Source organism: Lissotriton vulgaris, chromosome 10 (assembly GCF_964263255.1).
Source record: "Lissotriton vulgaris chromosome 10, aLisVul1.2, whole genome shotgun sequence".
Taxonomy (NCBI): Eukaryota; Metazoa; Chordata; class Amphibia; order Caudata; family Salamandridae; genus Lissotriton; species Lissotriton vulgaris.
The window spans coordinates 1,111,694,604-1,111,722,204 of NC_141698.1; the positions used below are offsets into that span (position 1 = coordinate 1,111,694,604).

The 27,601-nt window shown below is 45.7% G+C and overlaps 1 protein-coding gene across 1 annotated transcript in view; it reads left to right on the forward strand.

Annotated features, from left to right (window-relative positions):
• The first annotated feature begins 21,739 nt into the window (after nucleotides 1-21,739).
• Nucleotides 21,740-27,601, forward strand: part of LOC147689411 (vomeronasal type-2 receptor 26-like) — a 511,044-nt gene continuing 505,182 nt past the window's right edge. Inside the window, exon 1 of the mRNA XM_086939923.1 lies at nucleotides 21,740-22,027. Coding sequence (XP_086796049.1) covers nucleotides 21,968-22,027 — 60 coding nt within the window. The 5' untranslated portion in view covers nucleotides 21,740-21,967. The remainder of the gene's footprint in view (nucleotides 22,028-27,601) is intronic.

Consider the following 27,601-nt stretch of genomic DNA (forward strand, 5'->3'; position numbering starts at 1 on the left):
GAGCTCTTTGCCGGGCCGGTTTTCTGCTGATTTTGGTAAAGGGCCGATTTTGCAGCTATGCTGCAAAAACGGCCCTGTAACAAAAATGGCTACCAGGGGTCCAAAACCGTCCCACACCCGTGCGTCTCACCAGGGGATTGCCTGGTGCCCGCTATGGCCAGTCCGACCCTGAACAAATTGCAGTGTGCAACTTTAGCAGAGTTGCCACTTTGTTGCCTTTAGTACCCAGGACCCATATTCGTTGCACACAGGGTGATGTCACTGAGACAGCTTTCTTCCCTCCTGGGGAGCTTTGCTAATGATTCGAGTAAAGAAATACAATAGAGGCCTGTTCTGAATGGAGCTGTGACCTCCCTCCTGTAGTAAGCTACATGGGCGTTGGCCCAAAAGGCGAGCTTCAATGGAGAAGCTGCCTTTGAAGGGCAAATGGGTAACATTTGGGAGAGGGGCTGCTCCATTGTTTAGGCAAACAAGCTGGCACTGGAGAGTGGGAAACATGTTTCCAAACTGGTTTTCCAGGTGGGCAGAGCTTGTGGAGCTTCACTCCGTGGAATTCCATGGACTTAAATGAAAACACAGCGAGATTCTGAGTGGCACTATAATATCAAACTCACTGAACGAGAGAGTGTTCCTGGTCCAAACCACTATAAATCTGTCTGTGGTGTTGCACATGCACGCCATGTTAAGACGGCCTTAATACCAGCCCATTGAATGTGGACTAAACTGGATCTCCATTCCAAAGTGTACCATCAATCCAACATATAGGTCCACCTTCAGTCATGTACACGCACATACTCGCTGTGAGTCGTCAACTCCCTGAGCAGTTTGTGGACATGCATTTGGTAATGCTCACACTTCCAGTGAGACTGTGCTTGTCACGAGCCCTGGTTCCTGTTTGATACACGCTGAATTGTACAATTCCTACATGGCACCTGTTGAACAGTAATCACCTTACACGTGCAGAGGATAATTACACTAAAATCTACCTCCACCGATGTTAACATTGTTTTGCACACTCGGTGCAGGTTGCAAGATCAGTAGTTTTCTATTAATAATTATAAGAAAAGACCAAAACATAACTGCAATCTGCCTCAGCCGCTAGACTACGGAAATGACTGGGCAGCTAGTCGGAGCCTTGCTAATGGTATATGTGCAGCTCTGCAATAATAAACACTCTTGTTCTCACCCCACCACTGCATCACACCTCACATGCGCTGATGCCCAAGTTCTAGTGACAACAGGGAACCCTTCTGGATAATCTTTTCCACTTCTCCCATCATTACAGGATCACTGCGTTCACCTAAAAAACACTATGCTGCGGCTCAGAAGTGGAAAAAGAAAGACACTTGTCCAGGAAATAGATAGAAGTGGAAGAAAACTGTTTCATTGTTATATAGCAGCTGACAGGCTAGGGCAGCTGAAATTATTGGGCAATTAGTTTCGGGCAGTCCTAGCGGCCACAAGATGAAAGATGATCCAGAGCCGAAATCTTGCATTCAGATCCTTTGTTGAATAGATAGTTCTCCATTGTTGTTGTTCTCCATTTGGCTGCTCTAGCACAGTGCAAATGTTTTCAGTTTTCAGTTTGACTTTATTCGGATACCATGGTGTAAAAAAGGTTTCTGAAGCAACCAATAAACAAAGATCCTTAAGTATTGCCCGGCGGTGTCGCCTCTTTAACCCACAAAATATTAATCAATGAAGAGGCAGGCGCTGGAGACTGGAAGGCAGGAAACAAGGGTTTATTCTCTCCGGAGGAGAACACATCAGTTCGGACAGCAAGTATCGTCACGAGGTGCTCTAGCCGCATCTCTGAGGCTTGGCCTCTTATACACAAGTTTATGATCTTTATTGCATGTAACACATTCTTGCAATGCTTTGAAGTATGAAAGGACATCCTCGGAATCTCCCCTTCAGGCCCGTTCCCACACACATTTACAGTTGAAGTCCCCACCCCGGTCACAACAGGTGGTGATTATCGCGCAGCTGGACATTCCGCCGATTCACGGAATGTGTGGGGTTGATCGGATCTCATAGGGTGGGGGCTTTGATCAATTCGAGGGTCCTTTAATGGGGGAAGCTTCCTACTGTACGGGGGGGGGGCAATAAACAGTATCCGCAGGGCCAGGTGGCGGCCTGGGAACGAGGAAGACAAACGGGCACACAGGAAAAGGGGTTTGTATCAAAGGACCTGGGACCATGAAAGGAATGAAGGGAGGTGTCGCGCTGGGAACAGGATGGGATTCCGAGGCAGAGCTGCGCTGAAGAGGGGTTTATGACCCAAGGCATGTGAGAGCGGGCGGGTTATCAGCGTGCGGGGGGATGCCTGCGAGGTTAGGAGAGAGAGAGAGAGAGACGCGCTGGCTATCAGCGAGGGGCAGGGAGGCCATGGTGCTCAAAATGGCTGTCGCTTACGTGCACGAATGGGCTCAAAAAGAGCAAGATGGCGCCGATAATGTTGACGTTTGCAGCCTAACTTTTAACAGTCCTCCCTTTTCAACATATCTAGCCAACTTGCTTACTCAATGTCAATCTTCATCAAATTCCTAGCCTCGGCATCATATAATGCTCCCATGCGTTTGTTTCCAAAGTCCACAGTCTTAGGGCAAATACAATTTGCACATAATGAACACAGAGGTGGCAGACATTGAATTCCTAAGCATAGACCGCATATTACAACTACAGGAATCAGGATAATGGTGAACAGTCTCCAGCCCCAGTTCTTAACGGTGTTCCAGAACCAACCACCAAGCGACCATTCTTCCTGTTCCTGGTGGACTTCTGAAGATAGTCTGTGAAGATGTTCAATGGCTTTGTACACTGAGGGTGAGTTGTCCGGTATGTATGTACAGCAGCTGGACCCAATAATGCGGCATGCTCCACCACGGTCCGCAAGAACCACATCTAGGACAAGGCGGTTCTGGAGGGCCACCAAGCGGACCGCTTTAAGCTCGGCGGTGTTGTTAGCAAGGATACCAGCTGTGATGTTCATTGTTGTCTCAACTGCCTGAGTCAGATGTCGGATGGCACGGCTGTTTGCCATCGGACCCCAGAGTGGAACAAGTCCCTTCATAGCATCGAGGAACTGCGCTCCTGTTGAGTCGGCTTGTTCAATGTCCTTGGCTCGTTTTTGTCTATGATGATTCGCTGGAGCCACATAAGTCGGAGGAAGGATGAAGGAGATGAAACAAGTGCCCCCCCAGCCTTTGGGGAGCCAGGTGTAAGCCTTTGTGCCGCAGACGAAATACATGTTTGGGGACGACACAAAGGAAGGTGGATCAGTGGAGTCCAAAGTTCTGGTAAAACGGCAAGCACTGCGGCCTACTAGCTGTGTCCCAAGTCCTTCTATGCACATGTGGCCTGTGACGTTGATGACTGACAGGGCCACAGTCAGAGTGGCAGCCGTTCGTTTCTGCAGGTAGGAGAAGGTGGGTCTGGTTGGATTGTTGAACACCTGCATTTCAATTCGTTCTTTAGCAGGGATGTCCATGTGGATTGAGTCGTTGGAGGTCTGCGGGCAGAAGTGTGTCTTTGTTTTGTTTCACCAGACCTCGTGGAAGAAATGCGTTACGGTTTTGCTGGAGGTGGCATTGTTCTTATAGCTTTCTTGCAGGAGGATCAGCCAGGCAAGGCAGGAGCCATGAACTGAGAAGGGTGAAGGGATGAATGGTATCGAGTGTCCAGTGGCGTGGGGTAGCAACCCACAGATCCAACAGTTGGTGGCATTGGTGGCGAGATTGTGCTGGTGAAGTAGCTGTACGAAAGAGTTATTCCAAAACTCCTTTCGCCTCTCTCTGAGTTGAGGAGAGAGCGAAATCAGATAATGTTCCTTCATGGTGGTAGGCTGAGCAGTGGTCAGGAATGTTTCGTGAGCAGGTGCATTTTCTTCCATAATCCAGAGTGTGGTCATGAGGAGAAAGCAGAAAAGGATTGTGATGAAGAGTGCAATTGTCTTTGAGCTGTGGAGTCTGTCTGTTCTTGGGTTTCTGTAGTGGGTATTTCCTGTTGCTTCCATCATCTTCTTATTTGGCGCTTCCATCATCTTCTTATCTGGCGCTTCCATCATCTTCAAGGTGCTCGGTAGCGGGCAGAACCACAGACTTCGTTTAGCTTCTCTCCGGGTGACCCTTGGTGGTGTTTAGGTCACCGTTCTGAGATTTTAACTTAGTCCGTGGTCTACTTAGCCGAAGCTCCCTCCTTTCGACGCAGGAAATACCCTTCTCTGGATGGCACAGTGGGATCAGAGAATTTTGAAAGTTCAAGTGCTTCGGTATCAGGATAGCAGGTTAGTGACGGTCGGTCCTTGTTCAGGAGCTCTTCTTGGTTGTCGATGTTTTCTGTCGTGGCCAGGGTCGAGGAGACCTTCTTACAGTGGTGTGCGTGCAGCCAGTACCGTTTCCCCTCCACACGAAGAGCCGTCCGGGTGGTGATTAACACTTGCCAGGGGCCCGTCCACCGGGGTTCCAAACTCTTCGACCGCTGAAAGTTTCGGATCAGCACGAAATCTCCAGGTTGGATGGCGTGACCCGGACCCCTGGAAGCATCGGGGATGGCCTACTGCACCTGCTGATGAATGACAGACAGAGTTTCAGTCAATTTATACAGATAATCAGACATTAGGACGTCCGGGACGTCATGAATGGAAGTTGGTTTCGGTGCAGACCAGATACTCATGGGTCGACCGAAAACAACCTCATAAGGTGTCAAGTGATGTTTGGTGGGGATGGAACATATCAATAGCAATGCCAGTGGGAGGGCGTCTGGCCATTTCAGACCCGTGGTAGCCACTATCTTGGCCAGTTTAAGCTTTAGTGTGGCGTTGTGGCGCTCAACAAGTCCAGCAGACTGGGGGTGGAAGACTGCGTGGAACTTCTGCTTGATGCCCAGCCCCTTTAAGATGAGCTGGATGACTTCAGCTATGAAGTGGGGGCCATTGTCGCTCCATAAAATGCGACAAAGGCCGTAACGGGGGAAAAACTCCTTTAACAGTACTTTTGCAGTGGCCATAGCAGTGTTGTCACGGGTTGGGTATGCTTCCACCCATTTGCTAAATGCGCATACCACAACAAGTACATATTTCAGGCCTTGGCATCTGTCTAGCTGGATGTAGTCCATCTGCAGGACTTCAAACGGGTGATTTGGGACCCCAAACCCTCCCCGGGGTACTACAGTTCCCTTCCCGGGGTTGTGTTGCAGGCATATCAAGCATTGTTGGACCAGACGTTTGGCGGAGTCTGTGATTTTATCATTGTGCCAAACTCTGGAGACAAGTTCAATCATGGGGGCTGATCCTATGTGGGCGGGGGAGTGTGCCATAGTCAGTATGGGAATCAGGTACGAGTCAGGTAGCAACCATTTGTTTGTGTCTTTTGTCCGCCAGCAGCCTTCGTCATCTTTTAATCCCACCCGTGTCCATTCAGTCAGTTCGTGTTGTGTGCTAGCCATTTGAATGTCTCTAATAGTGTCCCTAGCGTCAGTCCATTTTTCTGCTTGTGACCTGGTCACGTACATATGTGTTGTCGTCCTATTTTCAGCTGTCGTTCGGGCAGTGATGTCGGCTAGTGCATTTCCCTGTCCAATAATGTCTGTCACCTTTTTGTGTGCCTGGCATTTGACGACTGCAAGCTTTTTAGGGAGAAGGACAGCTTCGATCAAGGCGGAGACTAGGTCCCCGTGCAAAATGGGGGTGCCGTGTGAGGTCAAGAATCCCCTTTCCCTCCAAAGGAGCCCAAAATGGTGAACCACCCCGAAGGCGTACTGGCTGTCGGTGTAAATGTTCGCTGTGGTTCCTGCTGCTAGAATGCAGGCTCGTGTCAGGGCAATCAGTTCCGCTGCCTGGGCAGATCGTTGCGTGATGCGGGCTGTCTCGACTACAGTTCGAGCCGTGGTGACTGCATAGGCAGCTGAAGTGGTGCCATCGGGGAGTTTGATGCAAGAACCGTCCACCCACAGCTCTCCGTCAGGGTCAGGAAAAGCCGTGTCTCTGAGGTCAACCCTACTTCTAGTCTGTTCGTCCGTAAGAGTCACGCAGTCATGTACAGGGTGCACGTTGGGATCGTTCTCTGGTAAGGGTAACAGAGTTGCCGGGTTCAGTGTGGTGCATCTTTTCAGGGTGATATGGGGTGCAAGCAAAGTCAGTTCGTATCCAGTCAGTCGTGCACTCGTCAGGTGTTGCGTCTTGGTTTGGTTCAGGAGGGTGTCAACTGCATGGGGTACCAGTACCGTGAGGGAATTCGAGAGCACGATCCCCTCACTCTGTCGGATAGAGATTGCAGCGGCAGCTACAGCTCGAAGACAGGCAGGCAAGGCTCTGTCTACAGGGTCAAGAGTGGCAGAGAAGTAAGCACACGGTCGTTGCTTTGGGCCAATGGACTGGGTCAGGACAGATAAAGCGCACCCCTCCCTTTCGTGGTTGTAAAGGGAGAAGGGCTTTGTGTAATCGGGGGTACCCAGGACAGGGGCCGAACAAAGGGCATCTCGTAGTTCCGTAAAGGAGGTTTGACATTCAGGGGTCCAAGGGAGTGGGAAGGGGACGTCTTTAGCTAGCAGAGAAAGCAGCGGTTTCACAATGAGGCTAAAGTTTGGTAACCACTGTCGGCAGAAGGAGGTGAGGCCTAGTAGGGAGCGAACCTGTTTCTAAGTCTTAGGGACAGGAGTTTCGAGAATGGTTTGGATCCGGTCGGGAGTGAGTTTCCTTCCGTCTTTGGACAAAAGGTGGCCTAAGTAAGTGACCTGGGGTTGGCAGAATTGCAACTTCTTCTTGGAGACCTTGTGGCCATTTTCCACAAGGAAGTGCAGGAGTTGAATGGTGGCTGTAACTGCTAATGGAGTGGTGTCGGCTGCCAAAAGGATGTCATCGACATATTGCACTAACACCACTCCATCGGGTAACTGGACTTGATCCAGTTGTCTCTTGAGGGCCTGGCTGTAGATGCTAGGGCTTTCTGTGTAGCCCTGGGGTGCTCGGCAGAACCTATATGAGCGGGCCTTTAGGGTGAAGCCGAAGAGATATCGGCTGTCTGGGTGGATGGGGATGGAAAAGAATGCGTTTTTGAGGTCAATGACAGTGAAGGTGGTGGCAGTAGAAGGAATCAAAGTCAGGATGGTGGTGATGTCTGAGACCACGGGGTACTGGGGTACCACCACTTTGTTGATCTCTCGAAGGTCAATGATAAAGCGGTATGCTTTCTCATCTCCCTCTCCCTGTTTCTTGATGATGGGCAAGATAGGGCTGTTGCAAACGTTGCTAACCACTTCCTCTACCACTTCTGCGTCTATCAGTGACTGAATAATCTTTACCAATGCCTTCTCGCCGTCGGGCGATATCCGATATTGTGGAAGTTTTGGGAGTGTTGCGTCTGGTCGGACAGTAATGTGCACTGGGTCAATCATCATGCGCCCTACGTCCGAATCCATCTTGGCCCACAGATACGGAGGCAGAGTGTCAAGCAGGGAGGTGTCAGCGTCGGTGATGGAAAACATGCGTCGGGGAGGGCAATGTCTAAGCAGAACGGGGTTGTCGTAAAGGAAAACTCGAACTCCGTCTTGAGAACATCTAATTGTCGCTCGGAAGTGTTTCAATAAGTCAAGTCCCATAATGGCGTCAGGGCTATTGGAGGAAAGCAAAAACGTGGTGTCAGTGGTGTTGTTTTCTAAGTCGAAGAGGATCGGGGCGGACAAAGGGTTAGTGGAGGGCGTTCCATTGAAACCTGTCGATGTTATAAGTGAGCCAGACAAGGGTGCCCTTGGAATCAGTCGCTTAGATAACGCACTACGTGTTGCGCCAGTGTCTACCAGAAATGGAGACTTTGTACCCAAGACCTTAGCAGTGACGTAAGGGCCTTGCTGGTCAACATAGAGCTCGACTGGATCCCTCCCTTGCCCTTGGCAGTCCTATGCAAAGTCGTGGGCGTCATCGTAGTCAGATTGCTGGCATTGGTTCTGTCTGGGTCGATCAAATGTATTTGATCTGCCTGATCTGTCGTTAGTCGTGTCATTTGGGGGCCCTCGCTGCTGTCCCTTATTTCTCGGTCCACTTGCTATGTCCTTGGGGTCTTTGTTTCTGATTATTTCCAAAAGAACCGGGCACTGGGATTTCCAATGGCCAGTTCCTTTACAGAAAGCACACTGGTCCTCTCTAATGTCTGTACGTCCAATGTGGGGAGCCAAAGTGCGGTCCTTGGGAGGTGCAGTCTTAGGGACGTTCGTCTGATAGTTTCCCCGGTATTGGTCTCGTCCTACAGTCACCCCTTGCAGTTGTGCAATCATCACCCTCTCTTTCAAGTCCTTCTTCTTTTTCTCTGTTGCTCTATCGTTTTCATTTTTCTGATGTTCATAATATTGGGCCATCTGGAGGATAGCCGTAGGTTTGGAGGCTGCCCAACTACTCTCGCTGGCCTGCAGTTTCTGGGAGACCTCTGGTGACAGACCCTTAACATAATTCTGGACAAACAGATGGTGTCCGGTTGCAGTGGTCATGTCCTGGCCGCTGTAATCGGAGAACACCGTTTCAAACCGGGAGAAGTAGTCCGATACATCCTCCTGGGGTTTCTGGCGACAGGCCGTTACTATCGACCAGTCCACTTTCTTTTCTGGAATCAGGGTTTTTAATTTCTGTACGATTTTATCTGGGAGGTCTAAAATGGATTTCAAAGGCTTTTGTCCAGGTTCTCGTTGTTTATCAATGCCATCGAGTTGTGACCAGGTATGTCCAAACAGCTCAAGGTGGTCGACTTTCCGGATTTGCTTCCACACATCAGCTGGTAGACATAACCCGAAAAACAAGTCGATGTCAGCCAGGGTCATAATCGTTGAACCTAGGGCTGTACCTAATTCAGTATAGAAGGCAGTGGGGTTTTTACATAGGTCAGGCAGAGATTTCCGGAATGTCAGAATCTCTTGCCGGTCCCATGGCTGGTAGACCCAGTTGTACACTACCCTTCCTTTTGCATCTTTGTGGTTTGCATCATCGTTAGTCCCTTCACCTCGTGGAGGAACCCAGTAAGGGGCAGCCTCTCGTATCGTCATCATGGCGTTAGATTGCTCAGTTTGTGGTTCGGTCGCTACGGATGTCGTGGGTTTAGTTCCCGATCCTTGTTCAGTGAGGTGGCGGAAAACCTCAAGCGTACGCATAAGGAGGTCCGTCACATCACACTCGCCCTCATCCCCGATATCGACCTTCCGGTACAGAGTCGTTAGGCTCTCGGGACCTTTGTCTCGATATCGGTCCTCGTATGCGTTCAAGACATGGTAACACAGTCGTACGGTAAAATGTCGTCTGTGACTCCCTGTATACGAGTTAAACATATCCGTGATGTACTCTTCATCTTCCTTCCTTTCTACCAGTGTCCTTGCTATCTTGTCAATTCCTGCTCGCTCATCTTTGCTTAGTCTGCTTGTTCTTGCAGAACCAACCCTTCGGGTCTCAGGGTCGCTTAACGTTGTCGTTTGCGTAGCATCTAATACAAGGAGTTCGGCCGGCACAGAGGCCATGGGGGCCGAAGCTGTGGCGCTACTCTCGTTTGTACCTGGGGGTGGTGGGTGCTGTGCTAAGGGTTGGGAAGGGGCATATGGAGGGGGCATGTAGATGATCGGAGGACCTAACAGCAGATCATCGTTGGCTCGTTGTTTCGAGGGTAATTCAGGGTAGAGCGTGGAGGACGTTCTAACCGGACACTGGCTTGATGTTTCCATTTCTAGTTTCTGTTTGGCTTCCTCTCTTTCCTTTATCTCTTCTTCTAGTTTCTGAGCAGCTAGGTGGGCTGCTTTTCGCAGCTCTTTTCCCAACCTACTCTCAGTTCTCTTTTTACGTTGTTCAGTTTCTTTGCGCCACATGCCGAAACTATCAAGCATAGTGGGCGTTGTCTTGTTTTTACCAAGGGCTGTTTCTAGCGCGTTTATTTTATCATCATCGACGGATCCTATCAGTGGCCACTGACTTTCTCGATCCTTTTTCGTATATTTATGCCACAGCTTGCTATAGGCTATAGCAATCAATCCATGCTTCATGAACATGTCCTTATTAGGGGTGCCTTCCAGTGGAGCCGGATGGTTCATCTCTAATAAGCGGTCCGGGCTAAACAGGCTACCAATCAGTGGGGAGAAGACAGGCATGATGGATCACAATGGGGACAAAAGTCAGCACTACCTATCTTATCACTGCGTGCAAAGACTAGACAGAATATTTCTATTCTACGTTATTTGCAGGCAGTGAATACCTCATGAACCAATATCGAACAGTCAATGTTCGGTCAATCAAACAATCAGTGGGGAGAATAAGTAGGCCCGCAAAGGTCTGCGTTACCTACCCTTTCACTATCTGCAAAGAGGGAACCTGTTCTTTCCTGTTTGCAGACAGCGAATCTCCAAACAAATCAACAAAGAGTAATACTAGTATTTTCCAAACAATCAAACAATCATTTCGCAATTCGTCGTGTTTACACGACCTTACCCGGACCGCATGGACAGTTTCTTGTCTTCCGAATCCAGCGCCCGATCGTCCTCTATTCTTCGTATTCCTCGCGGCACTCCTGATGGTTCCCAGTCAGGACCGTAGATCACTCGAGAGAGGTCTGTTCGGAACCAGTGAAGTTCGGATGATCGGCTGTCAGACGAGGGTCTATCGGACAGGAGCTCTCCCGATCGTTGCAGTCGTTCACTCTGTCGTCAGGACCTCTCCCACAGGATCCACGAGTCGCTGATGGGCCCCACGTTTGGGACGCCAATTGTAAAAAAGGTTTCTGAAGCAACCAATAAACAAAGATCCTTAAGTATTGCCCGGCGGTGTCGCCTCTTTAACCCACAAAATATTAATCAATGAAGAGTCAGGCGCTGGAGACTGGAAGGCAGGAAACAAGGGTTTATTCTCTCCGGAGGAGAACACATCAGTTCGGACAGCAAGTATCGTCACGAGGTGCTCTAGCCGCATCTCTGAGGCTTGGCCTCTTATACACAAGTTTATGATCTTTATTGCATGTAACACATTCTTGCAATGCTTTGAAGTATGAAAGGACATCCTCGGAATCTCCCCTTCAGGCCCGTTCCCACACACATTTACAGTTGAAGTCCCCACCCCGGTCACAACAGGTGGTGATTATCGCGCAGCTGGACATTCCGCCGATTCACGGAATGTGTGGGGTTGATCGGATCTCATAGGGTGGGGGCTTTGATCAATTCGAGGGTCCTTTAATGGGGGAAGCTTCCTACTGTACGGGGGGGGGCAATAAATAGTATCCGCAGGGCCAGGTGGCGGCCTGGGAACGAGGAAGACAAACGGGCACACAGGAAAAGGGGTTTGTATCAAAGGACCTGGGACCATGAAAGGAATGAAGGGAGGTGTCGCGCTGGGAACAGGATGGGATTCCGAGGCAGAGCTGCGCTGAAGAGGGGTTTATGACCCAAGGCATGTGAGAGCGGGGGGGGTTGTCAGCATGCGGGGGGATGCCTGCGAGGTTAGGAGAGAGAGAGAGAGAGAGACGCGCTGGCTATCAGCGAGGGGCAGGGAGGCCATGGTGCTCAAAATGGCTGCCGCTTACGTGCACGAATGGGCTCAAAAAGAGCAAGATGGCGCCGATAATGTTGACGTTTGCAGCCTAACTTTTAACAATGGTACCCATAAAAGCACAAATTCATCACAGTCAATCCATACAAGTATACAATTCAAATGCCAAAAATTACATAGCCATCCATCATATTTAATAGTATAATAATACCCCATATTTACATAAAAAAACATGAAGACATTTCCCAATTGTATCACAATTGATCAAGGATCCAACATAGACCTACGTGTTCTTATGGCAATTCTAAGAAAAGTGCAAGTGCGAAAAATCAAATCTGAATCATGTAGGGCTATAATACGCTGGTAGGCTTTGTCCAGACTAATCGGTCTTCTCTTTTGAAAAGAAGCATTTAAAAGCCACTTGGTATATTTAAAATAGTACTTACAAAACAATAGAAAGTGTATAGTAGATTAACAACTCCTCCCATCACAGGGGCATGGCGTTTGATTAGGGTTTGGATGGTGGCCAAAAAGAAAACAAAGGGCAAATCTGATTGTACCAGCTCTTAATCTAAACAATAAGCTCCTCTTCCATCGGCTCATTGGTAAGGTCAAATATTAATGCAGCGGGTGACAATACTGTTCAATAAGCATGTAGTTGCGCACAAGTATTTTCCAAGATTCCAAGACATCCCGCTCTCTATTGTATATTTATCACAATTTAGGCAATCAATAATAATCTGCCGGGTCAGAGAGGTAGCTTGATTCTTTCACACTGATAACCAAAAAAGTGCAGGTTGAGCGCGGATAAAATCAGATATAAAATTCATGTTAAGTTCCTTATGGCATATATATTGGGGAGTCGAGATTGGGATACACAACAGTTTCCTACAGAACCTATTTTCTACCATTTGAATACCTCAACTTTTCGCTATACCCCAGATCTCGGCACCGTATGTGGCCACCGGAATGCACTGAAGTTTGTAGATTTTCTGAACTGCTAAAATGGCCCCAGTAGTCTTTGGACGGGGCATGCTCAAGATCGAATTGTTGGCCTTTGAGAACTTGCTCCAGGAGTAGGCTAAATGCTCACTATAGGAGCCGTTCACAGCAAAGACCAACCCCAAATAGACAAATGATCGTATGTAGGTCCGTTTTTGGCTGTCTACTGTAATAGTGCCTATCTCTCACTTCCCAGGTCCACTGCACATTAAAAATGATTTCTCAAAATTAACCCGCAAGTCTAACCCATTCATGTACTTGTTAACATTTTGGACCAGAATGCGCAGGGAGTTTGGGGTGCGGCCTATAAGGACCGCATCGTCTGCGTATAGGAGCACAGGGATGGGTTTCCAATTTATTTTGTGGACATCCTGGGTAGCTGTTTTCAAAGAGCTATACAGCCCATTGATGTATATAATGAAGAGAAGGGGGGCCAAAACACAGCTTTGTCTGACCCCCCTACCTACATCAATTGTCCCCCGAAACCTCACCTCCCATACCAATCCTCACTTGGGCCTGAAGATCTTTATGTAGGTACGCTAAGAAGTGTACCAATGGCTCATCCAGCCCTCCTGCCAGAAGGATTGTCCACAGCTTTGCCCTATTCACAAGGTCAAAAGCTGTGGATAAATCCATAAATGCCATATAAATCGGGGACCTCCGTGCAATGGTATATTTCTCTACAATCAAATTGAGGTTAAGGCATTGTGCAATTGTTCCAACCTTGCTCCTGAATCGCAACTGACATGGTTTTAAAATGTTGTTTTCTTCTGTCAAGGCTAACATTTTATTATACAGAACTCGACCTAAAATTTTAAGGGTATTATCTATTAGGGACATGGGTCTGTAATTACATGGCTGGGACCTGTCTCCTTTCTTAAAGATCTGTACTATTATACTCTTGGCCCATGTACCTGGTAGGTTTGCCAAAGTTAAACTGGTAAAAACATTCAGTAACAATGGGGCCCAGAAATCCGGGGTCCACTTGAATAAGTCTATTGGGAACCCGTCTGGCCCCGGGGCTTTGTTCCCTAGACTCTGCTTGATGGCTTCTTCAACTTCTGAGATACTTATCTCTATATGTATTGGGCTGCCGGGAGCATAGGTTTCTACCACTTTTAGTGGTGTGGCATATATTTCTGAAAAATGTTTGACCCATGCATCACTGGAAATGTTGCAGCTAATAGGGGTTGATGACTGATCCATAGATCTGAGATCCCTTACTGCTGCCCAAAAAATATTGCCTTTTTTCTGACTGGCTGCCTCAGAAAGAGTTTCCCAATGTTCAGTCAGGAGATCCTTCTTTCTGCCTGCAATCACCCCGTTGTACTTCTTTCTGGCCATTTGAACATCTGTTGCACACCTCGGGGTGGCTGATAGTGCCCTAATTAAATTTCCTATTTGCCAACGTGCATTCATGGTTAAACCATCTAGGGGTGCTTTCTTCTTGAGATATGGGTCTTGAGAGAAGGGTTTTAATCGCTTGACATAGATTGGTAAAATCCTGAATTATCACTGTGTGTGAAGATTGCAGTGAGAGACAAGAGTCAATAAGATGCATATTTTCCTTAGCCAGTTCCCTAAATACTTTACAACTATTGACCCCCTTCCAATGCAATCTTGAAATGTCAGTCGATGGCGTTTGTAGCCCCGCATTCAATCTGGAAGACCGGTATGGGGGCAGAGTTCAACCGTTATTTTAATGGGGTTATGGTCTCCAAAGTCAGATGTGATTAATTCTGCTCCCCTTAATTGATCTTCAATTAAGGGACAGATGAAACAAAGTCTAATGTGGAGCTACAGCCCCTACCCCTAAATGTTGGATGGTCATTTGTGATTGGTCCACCCACCAGATCCATGACATTGACTAGATTGTGAGATCTTATGAGCAGGGCAAGTTCTGCGCCTCTGCGCGCAGATTGCCTGGAATAGACCCACCTTCCATCAGTCCCTTTGCCAGGAATTTTAGCGTTAAAATCGCCCCCGAAAAAACAACTATTGGGTCCCCCTTATTGGACTGTGAGTCCAAATTTGAAATAAAATCGAAAAGCCTAATAAAACTCTTGTATGGGACGGAATAAAAGTCATTATTATAAAGTTTTTAAAGAGCACAACCTGATAGTCTAGACTGCGGGTTGGAATTACCTTAAAACTCCCGCCAGCAGCCACGTTAATCCCTATAAATAGTCCTCCCGATGGTCTGCCCATCCTAGGTGTTAAGGCTGTCACGCTAAAACAGTGAAACCCTTCGATGTACAGATCTTCTGTTGCCCAGGTTTCTTGAAACATGGCAATATCATGCTCCCTTATCATATTTAGCCATTCTTGGTTATCGAGTCTGGGTCGCAATCCTGCCATATTTCAGCTTAGGATACTCAAATTAGCCCCATTACTGCCTCTAGATATAGTTGTCCTCTCTATAGTTCTATTAGGTCTTCGGGTCGTACTTGACATTGGCCTATTGGGGGCTTGTATGTTGGGTGCCACAGTTGGTGGTCAGTCCTGAGTATCAAAGTTGGAAAGTGCATAAAACCTGTTAGTTTGTGGCGTAAATGCTTCAAATTTACTGGTATTGTTAGAGGTTTATAAAATTAGTCCTGGGGGAGTGCACTGATATCTGTTGTGACTCTTCTCTAATGGATAGTAAACGTCGGACCAATTGGGGTCTGCAAAAATGTAAAACAATACAGTCGCCGTCTATGGACTTGTTTGATTGGTCCACCCACTCCACTCTCCTGACCATAATTATTTCCTCCATCATGTGCGGGTCAAAATTCTTATTTTTGCGGAACCAATCTACTGATTTGTTACAGAGATCAGACCATGACTCTCTCTGGCCCTCAACAAGAATTGGAACACCAGTTAAAACAAGCACATAAGGGCCGGAGGCAGGTGGCAGGTGTAGAACATCAGGATTAAAATTTGCACTTAAGTTATGGACACCTGCCCTCATATCATTGGTACGAACGGCTGCACCTGTACCCAGCTGGGTCTGCCTATCTTGGACTCTACCTATTGCCATGTGCAGGTTACCTGTGCTATCCAATCCTGACCTACCTCTCTTGGCGAGATCAATATTTACTATGGGGCGCGCCCCTTTATTCCCACAAGTTACGCATGATAGTGGGGTTACCATGGGGTCAGCAATACTCGGTAGATGCATTACCCTATTGCAATCATATTTACCATTTAAAGCTAGTTTAGTTGTAGTAGTAGTAGCATTATTTCCCCCTTCCCCATTTGTGTTGTCCAGGAATGGATTGGAATTTGGCAATTTCTCCCATAGCGAGTCCAGTTTTTTTACAAGGTTCTCGATTATACGATCCAATCTTGTTGCAAACCCTTCCATTAGAGTGTCCAGGATTGCTAGGCCATGTCAACTGCACTGCGTCCATTGTCTAAGCTGTCATCAGTCTGCGAGGCAACCGAGTTTGTGGTTACAACCTCAACCACTTCCAAGCTGTTACTAAGGGCTACTGTGTTGCATTTTTTGCTTTCTGCTTGGGCTTGGTCTGGGTTATTTTGACCACATTTTTCTTTCCTTTGGTTGATGAGGCAACTAGTGTCCGGCCTCTGGCAGTTTTGCCGGAATTCCCTCGGGTGTTAGTGGAGGGTGCACTTAAATTCCGGGTAGCCAGGGGTGATAAAGATGGCATGGGTGGGTTTAGAGTACTAGGTACTGCTGTCATGGGGGAAATGTTTGAAATGTCCGATGTGTTTGGATCAACAGGCCCCCAAGTGACAGGCGTGTTTGAAGCGAGACAGGATCCAGAGATAATCTTCTCTCTGTTGCCTGAATCTCATGCATAAGTACTGACTCTGCCCTTACGATAAAATCGTCCAGAATTCCGACTACCCCTCTCTGCTTGCTCATTTTTAAACAATAAATCTGGGAACCCCTAGAGCAGTGAGTTAGTCCTCCAAGCAACAAAATACTGTCAAATTTAAGAAAGCAAGGTTCTCACATTACCTTACTCCTCATTAGTCCTTGTCCAGTAGGCCCAAATAAGGTGGCCCAGCCCAGCCTCCTTCAGACTCTGACAGCACACGACGGTCTCGCCCTTGTGTCGGGCTTCGCATGGGCACATCCGCGTGCATCCCGAGCCGCGAGAGCCCCAGCGTCCTTTTGTGCGCCTCCTGGCACTCTGGGCGGCCATCAGTGGCGTGCGCAGTGCAAGGGACACTGGGAGGTGTAGTTCTCCTACCCTCCGGCGTCCGTATGCGTTAAAGTGAACACGGTGACTCTCAGCTGTGCTGGCTGCTCTGCTCTCCAGGTCCCCAAAAGGTAGGATACTAAAAACTGACTCTCAGCAGTGGCTGCAGGTCAAAAACGAGCTCCCTAAACGTATTAAAGCCTCATGCAGCTCTTTGGCACAAATCCTTTCAGATGTGCTTACTGGGGAGCACCTGGAGAGGCTTGTCACGGTTGTAGGACAAATCCCCCAGCTATCCTTGCTGATGGTATCTATGAATTGAAAGCAAATGTTCAGTTTTAAGGAGTGAAAAAGTTTCAGGCGCTGCGCGCGTCGAGACTCGTCCACCTTGCAGTGCAAATGTAATATGCCACACTGATTAAGGGGTGGGTACTGGCAACTCCTTTATGCGACGGTTGGTGAAGTTGTCCAATCAGAGCGGGGAGTGGGCAGACTCTGGTTATTTCACCAGTGTGGTAAAGTTTACCAACAACCCCTAATGTAGACCCCTTTGGTAGCCACATCTATGGTTTGGGCTAGGGAGCTCCACATGCTGGAAGAGGGGCCTTGCCGTATTCGAAGTGGACAGAGAAGTGAATCCTGGGATGCCTGGAGGCCAAACTATGCAGGAAGGGATCATCAGGTGGGAGGGAACCCGGTAGCCCATTGGGTGCCAACTGCATGCTGCCCCAAGGGAATTTTATGAGTTTAAATAGTGCACCCTTGGCACCCCAAACTCAATCATGAATGGACCGGGAGAAGAATCGAGAAAGGTATTCCCTTTTGCCCCCTGAACTGGCAAAAAGAGGCTGCACCATTGTGCAGTTCATCTTTCCTAAGGACAGGCAATGCCATGTCACCCCTGTGCTTAGAGACCTCCACTGGCTCCCAGTTGAGCAACGAGCCTTGTTCAAAACCGGTTGCACACTCTTTAAAGACATTCAAAATACTGGCCCAAGATTTATTGTATCTTTGATCAATAAACAACTAACACAAGCGAACACTGAGATCTTCGCACCAGAACCTTTTGACGGTGCCTAGAATCCATCGCAAACGTATCAGCGGAATAGTTTTTCTTTCCTGGGTCCCATAATCTGTAATGCTTTCCCTGCTTCCCTCAGGCTTGAAGGAGATTATCTGCGGTTCAGAAAACTGTTAAAGACTTGGCTCTTCACTGTGGCCTACAACTAGCTGTCCCTGGCATAACGCTGCTTTTATTTACTCACTTTCACCGTGCCAAGGAACCTGTTGGTGTACGTTGCGCTTTATAAATTTCCATGTAACATAACATAAAATAACCTGAGGGTTAGCAAAGGACAGGGACTGTTCCTGCCATGTTCTGCTCAAGCAGAAGCTGTCTCTAGAACCCATTTAAAGCCAAGAGACTCCAAGCCAACTGGCCTCCTGTTCACAGCACAGGGACAAACCAGCTGCAAAAGATGGCGGGGACAAGTTGATAGCCCTAAGTCTTCAATTCACAGCCAAACACCGCTGTGCAGCACCAGTGACCAGGACCCAAAGCAGAATGTTGCTCTCAAGTTAGCTGAGCCCATGAGTATCACCGGAGTGCATCTCAGACCTCCAGAAGATGAGTAATGAACCCAGAAAAGATTGACATGTGACCATGATACTGGGGGACTAGTAGTCCAGTGGTGAATGGACTTCTTCCGGCACCGAGGGAACTTTGATGGATATCAACCCTGTGACCAGGATTAACTTACTCCCTATGTGGACCGAGAAATAGTTACATCAAGACCATCATTGACCGTATCACCCCCAAAGCCTCCTTAGAACATCTTCCTCATCCTTCTTCTTTGCATCAGGACCACTTTGATAGCAATGCTCTTCCAAAGATAAAAGTGTTTAGAACTGACTGAATGCTGCTCCACCTGCTCAGGTAACTGCTTCTGAGGACTGGTCTGGTCCCTTTGGCTGGCTCACAGCTGGTGTTGTTCCATTAAAGTAGCTCCAAGTGACTGCATTACAAGTAGCACAAACGTTTCCTAGAGTCAACTTTGTTAAATTTGCCAATGTTTGTTTGTGGTTGAGTGAAATGCTCTGATTTACAATAATACTATACCTTTTAAAATCCATATCTCAGAAACCTTCAAGTACATATTTTTCATTTTGGTGTCTAAAAATAGACAAAATACAGTCTATTTTTTTATAACTTTGTATCAGATTTCTTTAGTGTGTTTCTGATTTCCCCAATGTTTCTGGTGCTGTTTAAATGCTTTACTGATGTTAGTTGGTGCAAGCCTTGCTTCTCAGAGCCACAGACACCCAGGGTTGAGCTGAGGGTTTGACAAAAGAAATATAAGATTTCTAATGAGGCTGGTAAGTGTATTACTTGGTGAGGTCACCCAACCACACCATATAATATATGTTGTTTCCTCACAATTTTTAATGAGTAGAATGTAAAGAATTCTACGGCACATATTGCTAGACTCACCGCAACATTTTTGAAATACGCCAGGTAATGGTAATGGTAGCAGTGATTTTCATTCCAGACTAACCATAAATTACCCAGAACACCTGTATGGGGAGGAGGATGCGGATATGCGTTCTATTGTGGCAGTCAACATTTCTATTACATGTGTACCCTGAAGAGGGATGGAAGAAGGCATGTGAGGAGGATAAAAGGCTGCTTGAAGTCAAAAACCTTGTGAGCAAAGGCTGGCCATAGGAGAGAAATATCTCTACTGGGTTACAACCATTCTCTAAAATTGCTTATGAGTTAACCGTAGGAGATGATACTGTGTTGATAGTAGATAAGTTGATACCACCTGCCAACATTCACATGCATCTGATAAAAGACTGCTCCTAATAGTAATGTAATACTCCTATCAGCAAGAGATGGGTTAGAGCTGTGCATAGGTCACCTTCAATGGATGATGGCATTGACTGAGAGGTCAAAGATGTTTGGTATTAACAATTCAGATAAAAAAATAAAGACATGTCCTCCTTCTTTGGTTCCGATTGTGCTACTTGGTGGTCTTTGGAAGAAGATTGGCATAGACACGAAAGGGCCTTTAATCTTTTGCAACAGCAACATTGGTAGGCTTTTGTACTCTTGGGTTTTTACACTAGATGGCATGAAGTATATTTTGCATTAGACCCATCTTCTTAGAAAGCTGTTGATTTTTGAGGGATGTGTTTTCCAGATAAGGTTTTGCAGCATTTGAGGAGTGAGTCCTAAGCTGCTCCTCCTGGCTCCTGTCACCTACTGCTAGGGGGGGGGGGAAGCGGAGGGATAGCAAGGAGTGAGGCTGCTTGTTACTGTCTCTCCTGTGGTGAAAATATGAAAAATAGCAACTCTGTAAAACAGGAAACATTGTCTCCTGGTATTCTGGCTCCCTATGGCACAAAGGATTCAGGAGCGTTATTCCCGTCTTAGTCAATCTTAAAGAATATGTATTGGGAATATGTTGCTAACGCCAGTTTGCGTCATTCTAATAATGGGTCTATGGCTGTTAGTTTTCTGGAGGCCAAATTGTTTCCTGTATTTGAAATGTACTGGGATTTTATATCTAAACCCTTAGACAAGAAACTTTTGTTTCAAATGAGAGCTTGTTCGCTCCCCCTAAGATCACTAACAGCAAAATGGGGCTCTGGAGGGTCCACTATCTGCCCTGCTTGTGGCTTAGGAAGAGAATCTCTCGGACATTTTTTGTTCTCTTGTAAAATCTATAGTGTCCCTAGACGAGTTTGGCTGGCACCTATGTGCAGAAACCTTGGTACCACATGTAGTAGAGTTGCGTTGCGCATTATTATTATTATTATTATTATTATTATTATTATTATGTTTCTTATATAGCGCCAGATTAGACCCCCGAAGGGGTATCTCCGCGCTTGCCTTGGGAACCCGTCCTGGTTTTTCCCTGTGAGATAGCCCCTACAGGGCATCCCCAAGGTGAAAGCCAGGCATCCCGCCACGGGGGGCCATTGTGGAGATTAAGCAAGCTTAATGCCCAGAGTTGCAGAGTGTGAACCCATGATTAGGTCAGGCACCGAAGCGAGAATTATCGAATCCGTGGACATTTGAGCTCAACACCCTGCCGCGTCGGGAATCAAACCCTGGTCCCGGGTCTGACCTCTGCTTCAGGGTCTGCCTGCTCTAACCAGTGAGCCACACTTCTCCACTAACCAGTGAGCCACACTTCTCCACATTCTATGTACAACCTCCCTTACATGGATCATAATTGCCACTGCAAAATATCGTGGGTGGGCTTGGATCATCAGGAGGAGACTGCTAGTAATGTAACTATTTTCCACCGATGATAAGCAGAGATTGCTAGTGAATCGACTATTCCCTGCTAATGTATTATATCAGTGTCTTCGTGAAATGCATATTTTTGTTTTTTAACTTTGGTCATTTAAAATCAAGATTTTAATAATGAACTTTTACACCTTTTTATTCGCTTATTAACATTGTAGTTGTTTTAAATACAATGGTTCTATGGATTTGTAAGTGCTTTGTAATTTCTGTGTAATTGTATATTTAATTGCTTTTTAAAATGTTTGTATGTCTTGCTTTTATGAGTAATCACTCGAATAAAGCACTTTTGAATTGAATTGAAAGGATTCAGTTTAAAACGCTCTGTCTGTCCTTTAAAATTCTGAAACTGGCCACACCTAAAATGGTTGCTAACATGCTGATCCCATACGTCCCCTCTCGTGCATTGCGCTCTACGGGGCAGCATTTGGTTACCGTGCCTCAGATAAAAAACTGCAGACTCGGAGGCCGCTTCTTCCGCTATCTGGCAGCAAAACTGTGGAATTCTATACCGACCCACATACTAGAACTAGATGACCTGCTGACCTTCAGGAAGCCAGTTAAGACCCATCTCTTTCCCTTCAAAAAATAAAATCTTGTGGAAATATGTCTTACTGGGCCTCTTTGTAGTATGCTTTTCTTTTCTTAGCTGTAAGCTCCAGGATGCCCCTTCGCTGGGGCAGCTGAGCGCTATATAAGTAGTTATAACATAACATAACATACCATAAGTAACTCAAATCAATCTATTTTTCTTGCAGCGATTCCCCCCGTTTCCTTCGACATTTCTTTGCCCTTGCTTACGCCATTGAGGAGATTAACAAGAACCCTAACATTTTACCCAACATCACCCTGGGCTTTGAGGTCTATAATTCATATGCCAATGAGGCCAAAGCAACGCTGAGCACCATAGCCTTATTATCAGGGAGAGAGGATCCGGCAACAGTCCCAAACTATAGATGTCGGTCCAGAGGGGTCCTGGCTGCTATCATCGGTGACATGTTACCAACCACATCTGTTGCTATATCAACCATCGCTGGGCTCTACAGGTACCTGCAGGTAGAAAGAAGATTACTTGTATGACATAATATAACATTCTTTATGCTGATAACCAATGCACTATAATCACTAGAAGAATAGCCTACACCTCAAAAAACCTTTTGGAAAGTACGCAATCTATTTTTGCTTAAAGACAAACACATTTCTTCTGTTCATCCCGGTATTTTAATTTTTATTTTTTGACTTATAACCTTAATTTATACATTTCATACATTGGTACATGAAGAAAAAAAACATAATTTAATGGCTACATCACAAAACACGTAAATAAACATTTTAAGACAATTACCAAAAGGATAAATAATGCTCATACATTCAATAATTGTGAACAAATATTTTCAAAAACAAAAGTAAAGTTTTCTTTAAAAATTTCACTTCTTTTATGATCAACAAGGAGGATAAAAAAATCCTGAACCTTCCTTAAATACCTCTACTTGATACCTATCTCATTCAGTCACTTGGTCAATAAAGTTTGCAACAAGGAACATTTTTTTTTGTTGAAAAAAAGTTCCTTGGTTGTGGCGTGAAAATAAACTACAATGTTTCTATTTATTTTAAGACTATGCCGACGCGTTTCGAGTACTGGTATGTCATTCACAGGACTCTCCTCAGGGCTGTCTCATTCTTATTTGAATGGCGTGACCACACTGTCTCATGTTGCTGATGTTTACTTGTTCAATATATTCTTCAACTTGGGGGCCTCTCAGTTTTCTCTTATGTTGCTGAATTACTTTGTGAGTGTTTCTAAACCGATTGTGCCTCTTTTAAAATTATACTAAATCCAGCCGGGTTAGCTTTTTTCAGTTCGAACGACGCTTGGTGTCTTTTCTTTCGTGTTCCGTTTCTCTAGGGAAGCCGCCTGTTCAGTCGTCACATTTGTTTCCTTGTAACACATTCATCAATATGTGCCTCCTAGACAGTTTCTATCGTAATCTGTCAAGTTCTCAAACATTCACTGCCAATCTCCGATCGCCGAATGGCGGCGAAACAATTAGTGAGACACTTTAAATTAGTCACTTAGACAGTCAATCACAGAGCTACTAAATCCTCCATCCAGACACTTATACATCCACTCAGTCTTCAATGCAGATTGCTACATATAAATACTTATTTAAATATCAAACCAAACCACATTCACTGGATGATGTCATCAGTGATGTCATCAGTGATGTCATTTGAGATGTCATCACTGACCATGTAATGAATGGTGTAATATGTGACATTATCAGCACTGGATTGCGGGCATGCGAGTTATAGTTAGCACAATTAACTATAACGGAGGAATTTCAATGGTTTTGTACAAGTGAAATGTCCAGCTAACTATAACACCCCTAAAACCTATGGTTTTTTCAGTGAATTTCTAAGTTTTTTTTTAAATGCTGATTCCTAACTATAACATGTCTGAAACCTATGTTTTTTTTCAGTGAATTTCAAAGGTTTTTTAAATGCTTATTCCTAACTATAACATGTCTGAAACCTATGGTTTTTTCAGTGGTTTTGTAAATGATAATTTTTAAATGTATTAATTGTTATATTTATTGTTTTGATACCGATTTACTACATTTTTTAAAACTATTTATTTTTAGATATTTTATTTTTTAAATTATATTATAATTACATTATACATTACATTACAAAATATACTTTCTCAGAACTGTTTGCGGTGACTGTTTGCGGACCCCGTAGACCTGCTGTTGCTGCCTGTAAACCCTACCTGCTTGCCACTTGCTCCTTAAGCCCCGTAGTCCTCCCGCTGCCGCACTACCATCGGACCAGCAGCCGAGGGGAGGACTACTACTCCCAGGGGGCTTAGCGGCGCGCACGTCGCATTACGCGCCCGGAGGCGCCATAAATCCAGGCTGACATCCGCGTCGCGGGAGCGCGCTGGAGCAAGCCCGGGCAAAGGGCGGGCCCTCTGTGGCCCTCAGTGGCTGAGGTAGGCTGGGCTGGGCCCTGTTACTTTCATTGTCCTTGTCGCTATTCATATCATATACGTCTGGCAGTTAGAGGAAGGAACATTCTGTGAAATTATTACGTCGCTTCCTTGCCATCTACTACCGGTCAGTTACTGCTGCATCTCCAGAACTATATTTATATTTTTCTTTTTATTAACATTGTACTATTTTGTGACTTTTCTTCTGGAGGTAAATTACTTGTATAATCATCGATTTGTGGGATAAGTCTGCAGAAGATGTCTAAAAAACTACGTTCAGGAAGGTTAGTGGGAGGAAAACCTGGTGCTAAAATAGATACCATCCGCACAAGAAATAAATCTGTGAATAATCCACCGTTGAAGGGTCAATGCCAACTCTTTGAGCTATGGGACATTTCTACGGATAAGAAGTCTAATTCTGCTGTAAAGGAAGCTCTCCGCTCCGCGGTTCAGGAGGATCTTACTCAAGTTGTTACAAACTCTTTGTCTTCATCCTTGCTGACCGCGCCACCGCAAACAGCAGCAGCGGTGAATCCCTGCCCTGTACATCCTGAAGGGGAGGGGGAGAGTAATCTCGGAGTTCCTGCATCTGAAGGAAAACTAGAGAATCAACCACCTATGCCTCAAGCTCTTACTTTGAATGATAGGTTAGGTGGGGATTCCTCACCGTTATCCATTGATCTTGAACTTTGCGGCCGCTATGTAAATACAGCTAATTTGGAGACACTGGATCCTATTAAGCCTTCTGGGGGTGCTACTCCCTCTGGGCTAATGTTATATAGTAGTACCCCTTCGTTAAACGGACAGGACATGTCCGATCTGTTAAATGTCTCCAGGAGCCCGGGTCTCAATCTTTCTGGTATTTGTCGTCCAGCTGAAGCTAGTGATAAACCGATATCAGAATCCATGATTGCTTTGGAACAATTACTAGCCTCCATTCTATTTCTCCTGGGGAAATTTGTAGGCAGCTCGGATTGTATCTTGGATTCAGTTACCCAAATACTGAAGACACTGTTACAAAAATCACCAGATATGAGGAGTGTTTCCCCGTCCAAGGCGGAACCCAGTTCTCCAAAGGGGAAAATAAATGCGCCCATAGTGGACACTGGCATCAAGGCTGCAGCAATAGTTCATGAAATTCATACTACAGTTCAGCCTTTAACCGCAGTGCCCAATTGTGTTAAGAACTCTGTTCTAGAGATTGAGGAAGAAAACAAATCCACTTCCGGCTCTAAAGTGGTTCAAGATTTATTCCCAATCTTCATGTCTGAAAATAAAAAAGAACTTTCTGAAGATAAACAAGAGGTAAAGGTAAAAAACTGTAAACATAGAAATAATAAAGGGAATAAAAGGAAACCAATCCGAAAATACAGGAAGAAAAGACAACGACGGATAATCTTCCAAACCTCTCTAGTTGCATTGGAGAACGAAGAAATAGACTTGGATCCTACCTCAACGTCTTTAAAGGTGGAAAGTGATTTCTGCCCACCAATGTCTTTGGAAGTTTTGCCGCAAATGGAGGGCCCTCTTCCGAGTTCCTCTCCATCGACTGCGACAAGAGCCCCAATCCTATATCAACTTGGGCCCCTAACCCTTTGGCCTCTTCTTTCTCTCCTGCCCTAGAGGTTGGAGACCGCTCTCTTCCTGCCCGCCATCCAAAAAACTCAAAGGCTCATGTGGACACTCTTGTGCTAGACTTTTTACCTTTATTCGATGCAGACTTACCCCTAAACAGAGCATGGCTACTTAAGCGTTTTAGCGAGATTGAAAGTCTTCACCCTATTCAATCTAGGGACATTGAGCTAGTCTCTTTGTCTGGTCGAGACAGGGTTTTGAGTATAAGGGTTAAATTTTATTCACCTATCATTGTAAATTTGATATTACAGCAAGCTGAGAATTTTCAACGCACAGGTATTGATGTTCTCCCTAATTTTAACCTTGGTAATACCAACCCTTCCCTTGGGATGGCACTAAGGGGCGATAAACAAAATGGGGTAGCCTCCCCTCTTAGAGACCTGAAGATTTGGGTCTCTAAGGGGAAACGTTCGGTCTCTCAGGTAAAGCCACTCCCTCTGCCTCAGAATTCCTCCCTCACAGAGGATAATAATCGGTGGAATTGGCTGCACAGTGCTTTATCTACTAAGACCACAGACAACCCCAAATTGTTTCATCATCTTTAACACCCCATTGAAAATTATTTCTTGGAATGCGGCAGGGATTCATAGTAGCCCAGAGAAATTTGACCTTTTATTCTCTTTAGGAGCAAATGTGATTTGTATACAGGAACCTGGTGTATTAATATGCTGGACGTTTCGAAGGATTTCTATGTTTTGGAAGTGCCAGCTGCCCCTTCCAAGAAAGGTCACGCTAGGGGGGGAATTGCTTGTCTATTATCAAATAAACTGCAGTGGAGATTTTCCCATTATACCGACCCAAGTAAATTTTTTCACGCTATAACTATTGCAAATCTGTTTAGTAATTTTATAAAGTCGCCCATTGTTATCCTTAATGTGTATATTCCCCCAGAAGAACGTTTTAATCTCATATTGAAGCAGGTATTTCGATATATTGATCAAATTAAAAATGTTCCATCCCCTCCGGAAATTATTCTCGTAGGAGATCTGAACTGCAAAATTTCCAATACTAGTTTGAAACTTTTTAGAAATAAATCTAAAGAAGAGGCGCATTTTGTTCCCCAACCCCTCTTCCCAGATAAGTTAGTGACTAACAAAAGAGGGAAGATTCTGCTAAAAGAACTAGCGGCCGTTGAGGGACTTATATTAAATGGGAGATTCCCGTCCGATGTGCCTGCCAAATTCACACATAAGTCTCCTTTTGGGTCTTCTATCTTGGATTATGCAATCTCGTATTATGGCTTGTTTCCTTGTATTCAGGATTTTAAGATTATTCCGACATCTCTGAGCGACCATAGTATAATGCTCATAACTATTTCTTTAAATCCCATGTCCACTGCGCCATGGTCCCTTAACGGCAGTGACGTTGCTTTCCACGCTTCCACAGGAAGGTGCTTTTGGAATCCTTCTGCCATTAATGGGGTCCAGGATATATTATGTGAAACTTTAATAGAATTAAATGAGTGGCGTGGGCTAGAAATAGTCAATTTTGAAAAAGTCATGCGAAACATTATTTTACATGTAAAAAAGACTTCCCGCCCTAGAAAAGGGGTAGTGGTGCCTAGTATACTACGCATCCTGAACAAGGATATAAATAAACTAGTCCGTGAGCAATATCTAGATAGAGTTATGGAACGAGAAAAAGAAATTTCTAGACTAAAAAGAAAGAGATGCAGACTAAAGGCGAAAATAAAAAAGGAGAAGGATGATACAGTTTGGATCAACTTGAGGGAATCAGTTGTTCATGGTAGGATTAGAGAATTTTGGGAAATAATTGGGAAGGGATGTGGTACTAGAATAGGCCCTTGCCCCATCCCTATAGCTGAAGAGGTATGGATCAACTATATTCGGGACCTCTATGCAGGGAATGGTATTACAGGTGAAGATATTGTCCTAGATGCAACACCCGAAGGACTCATTAATTATCCCACAGAGGAAGCAATTGAGATGGCTATAAAAAATATGCGTGCCTCTGGGGCAATGGGTCCTGATGAACTCCCTATGACG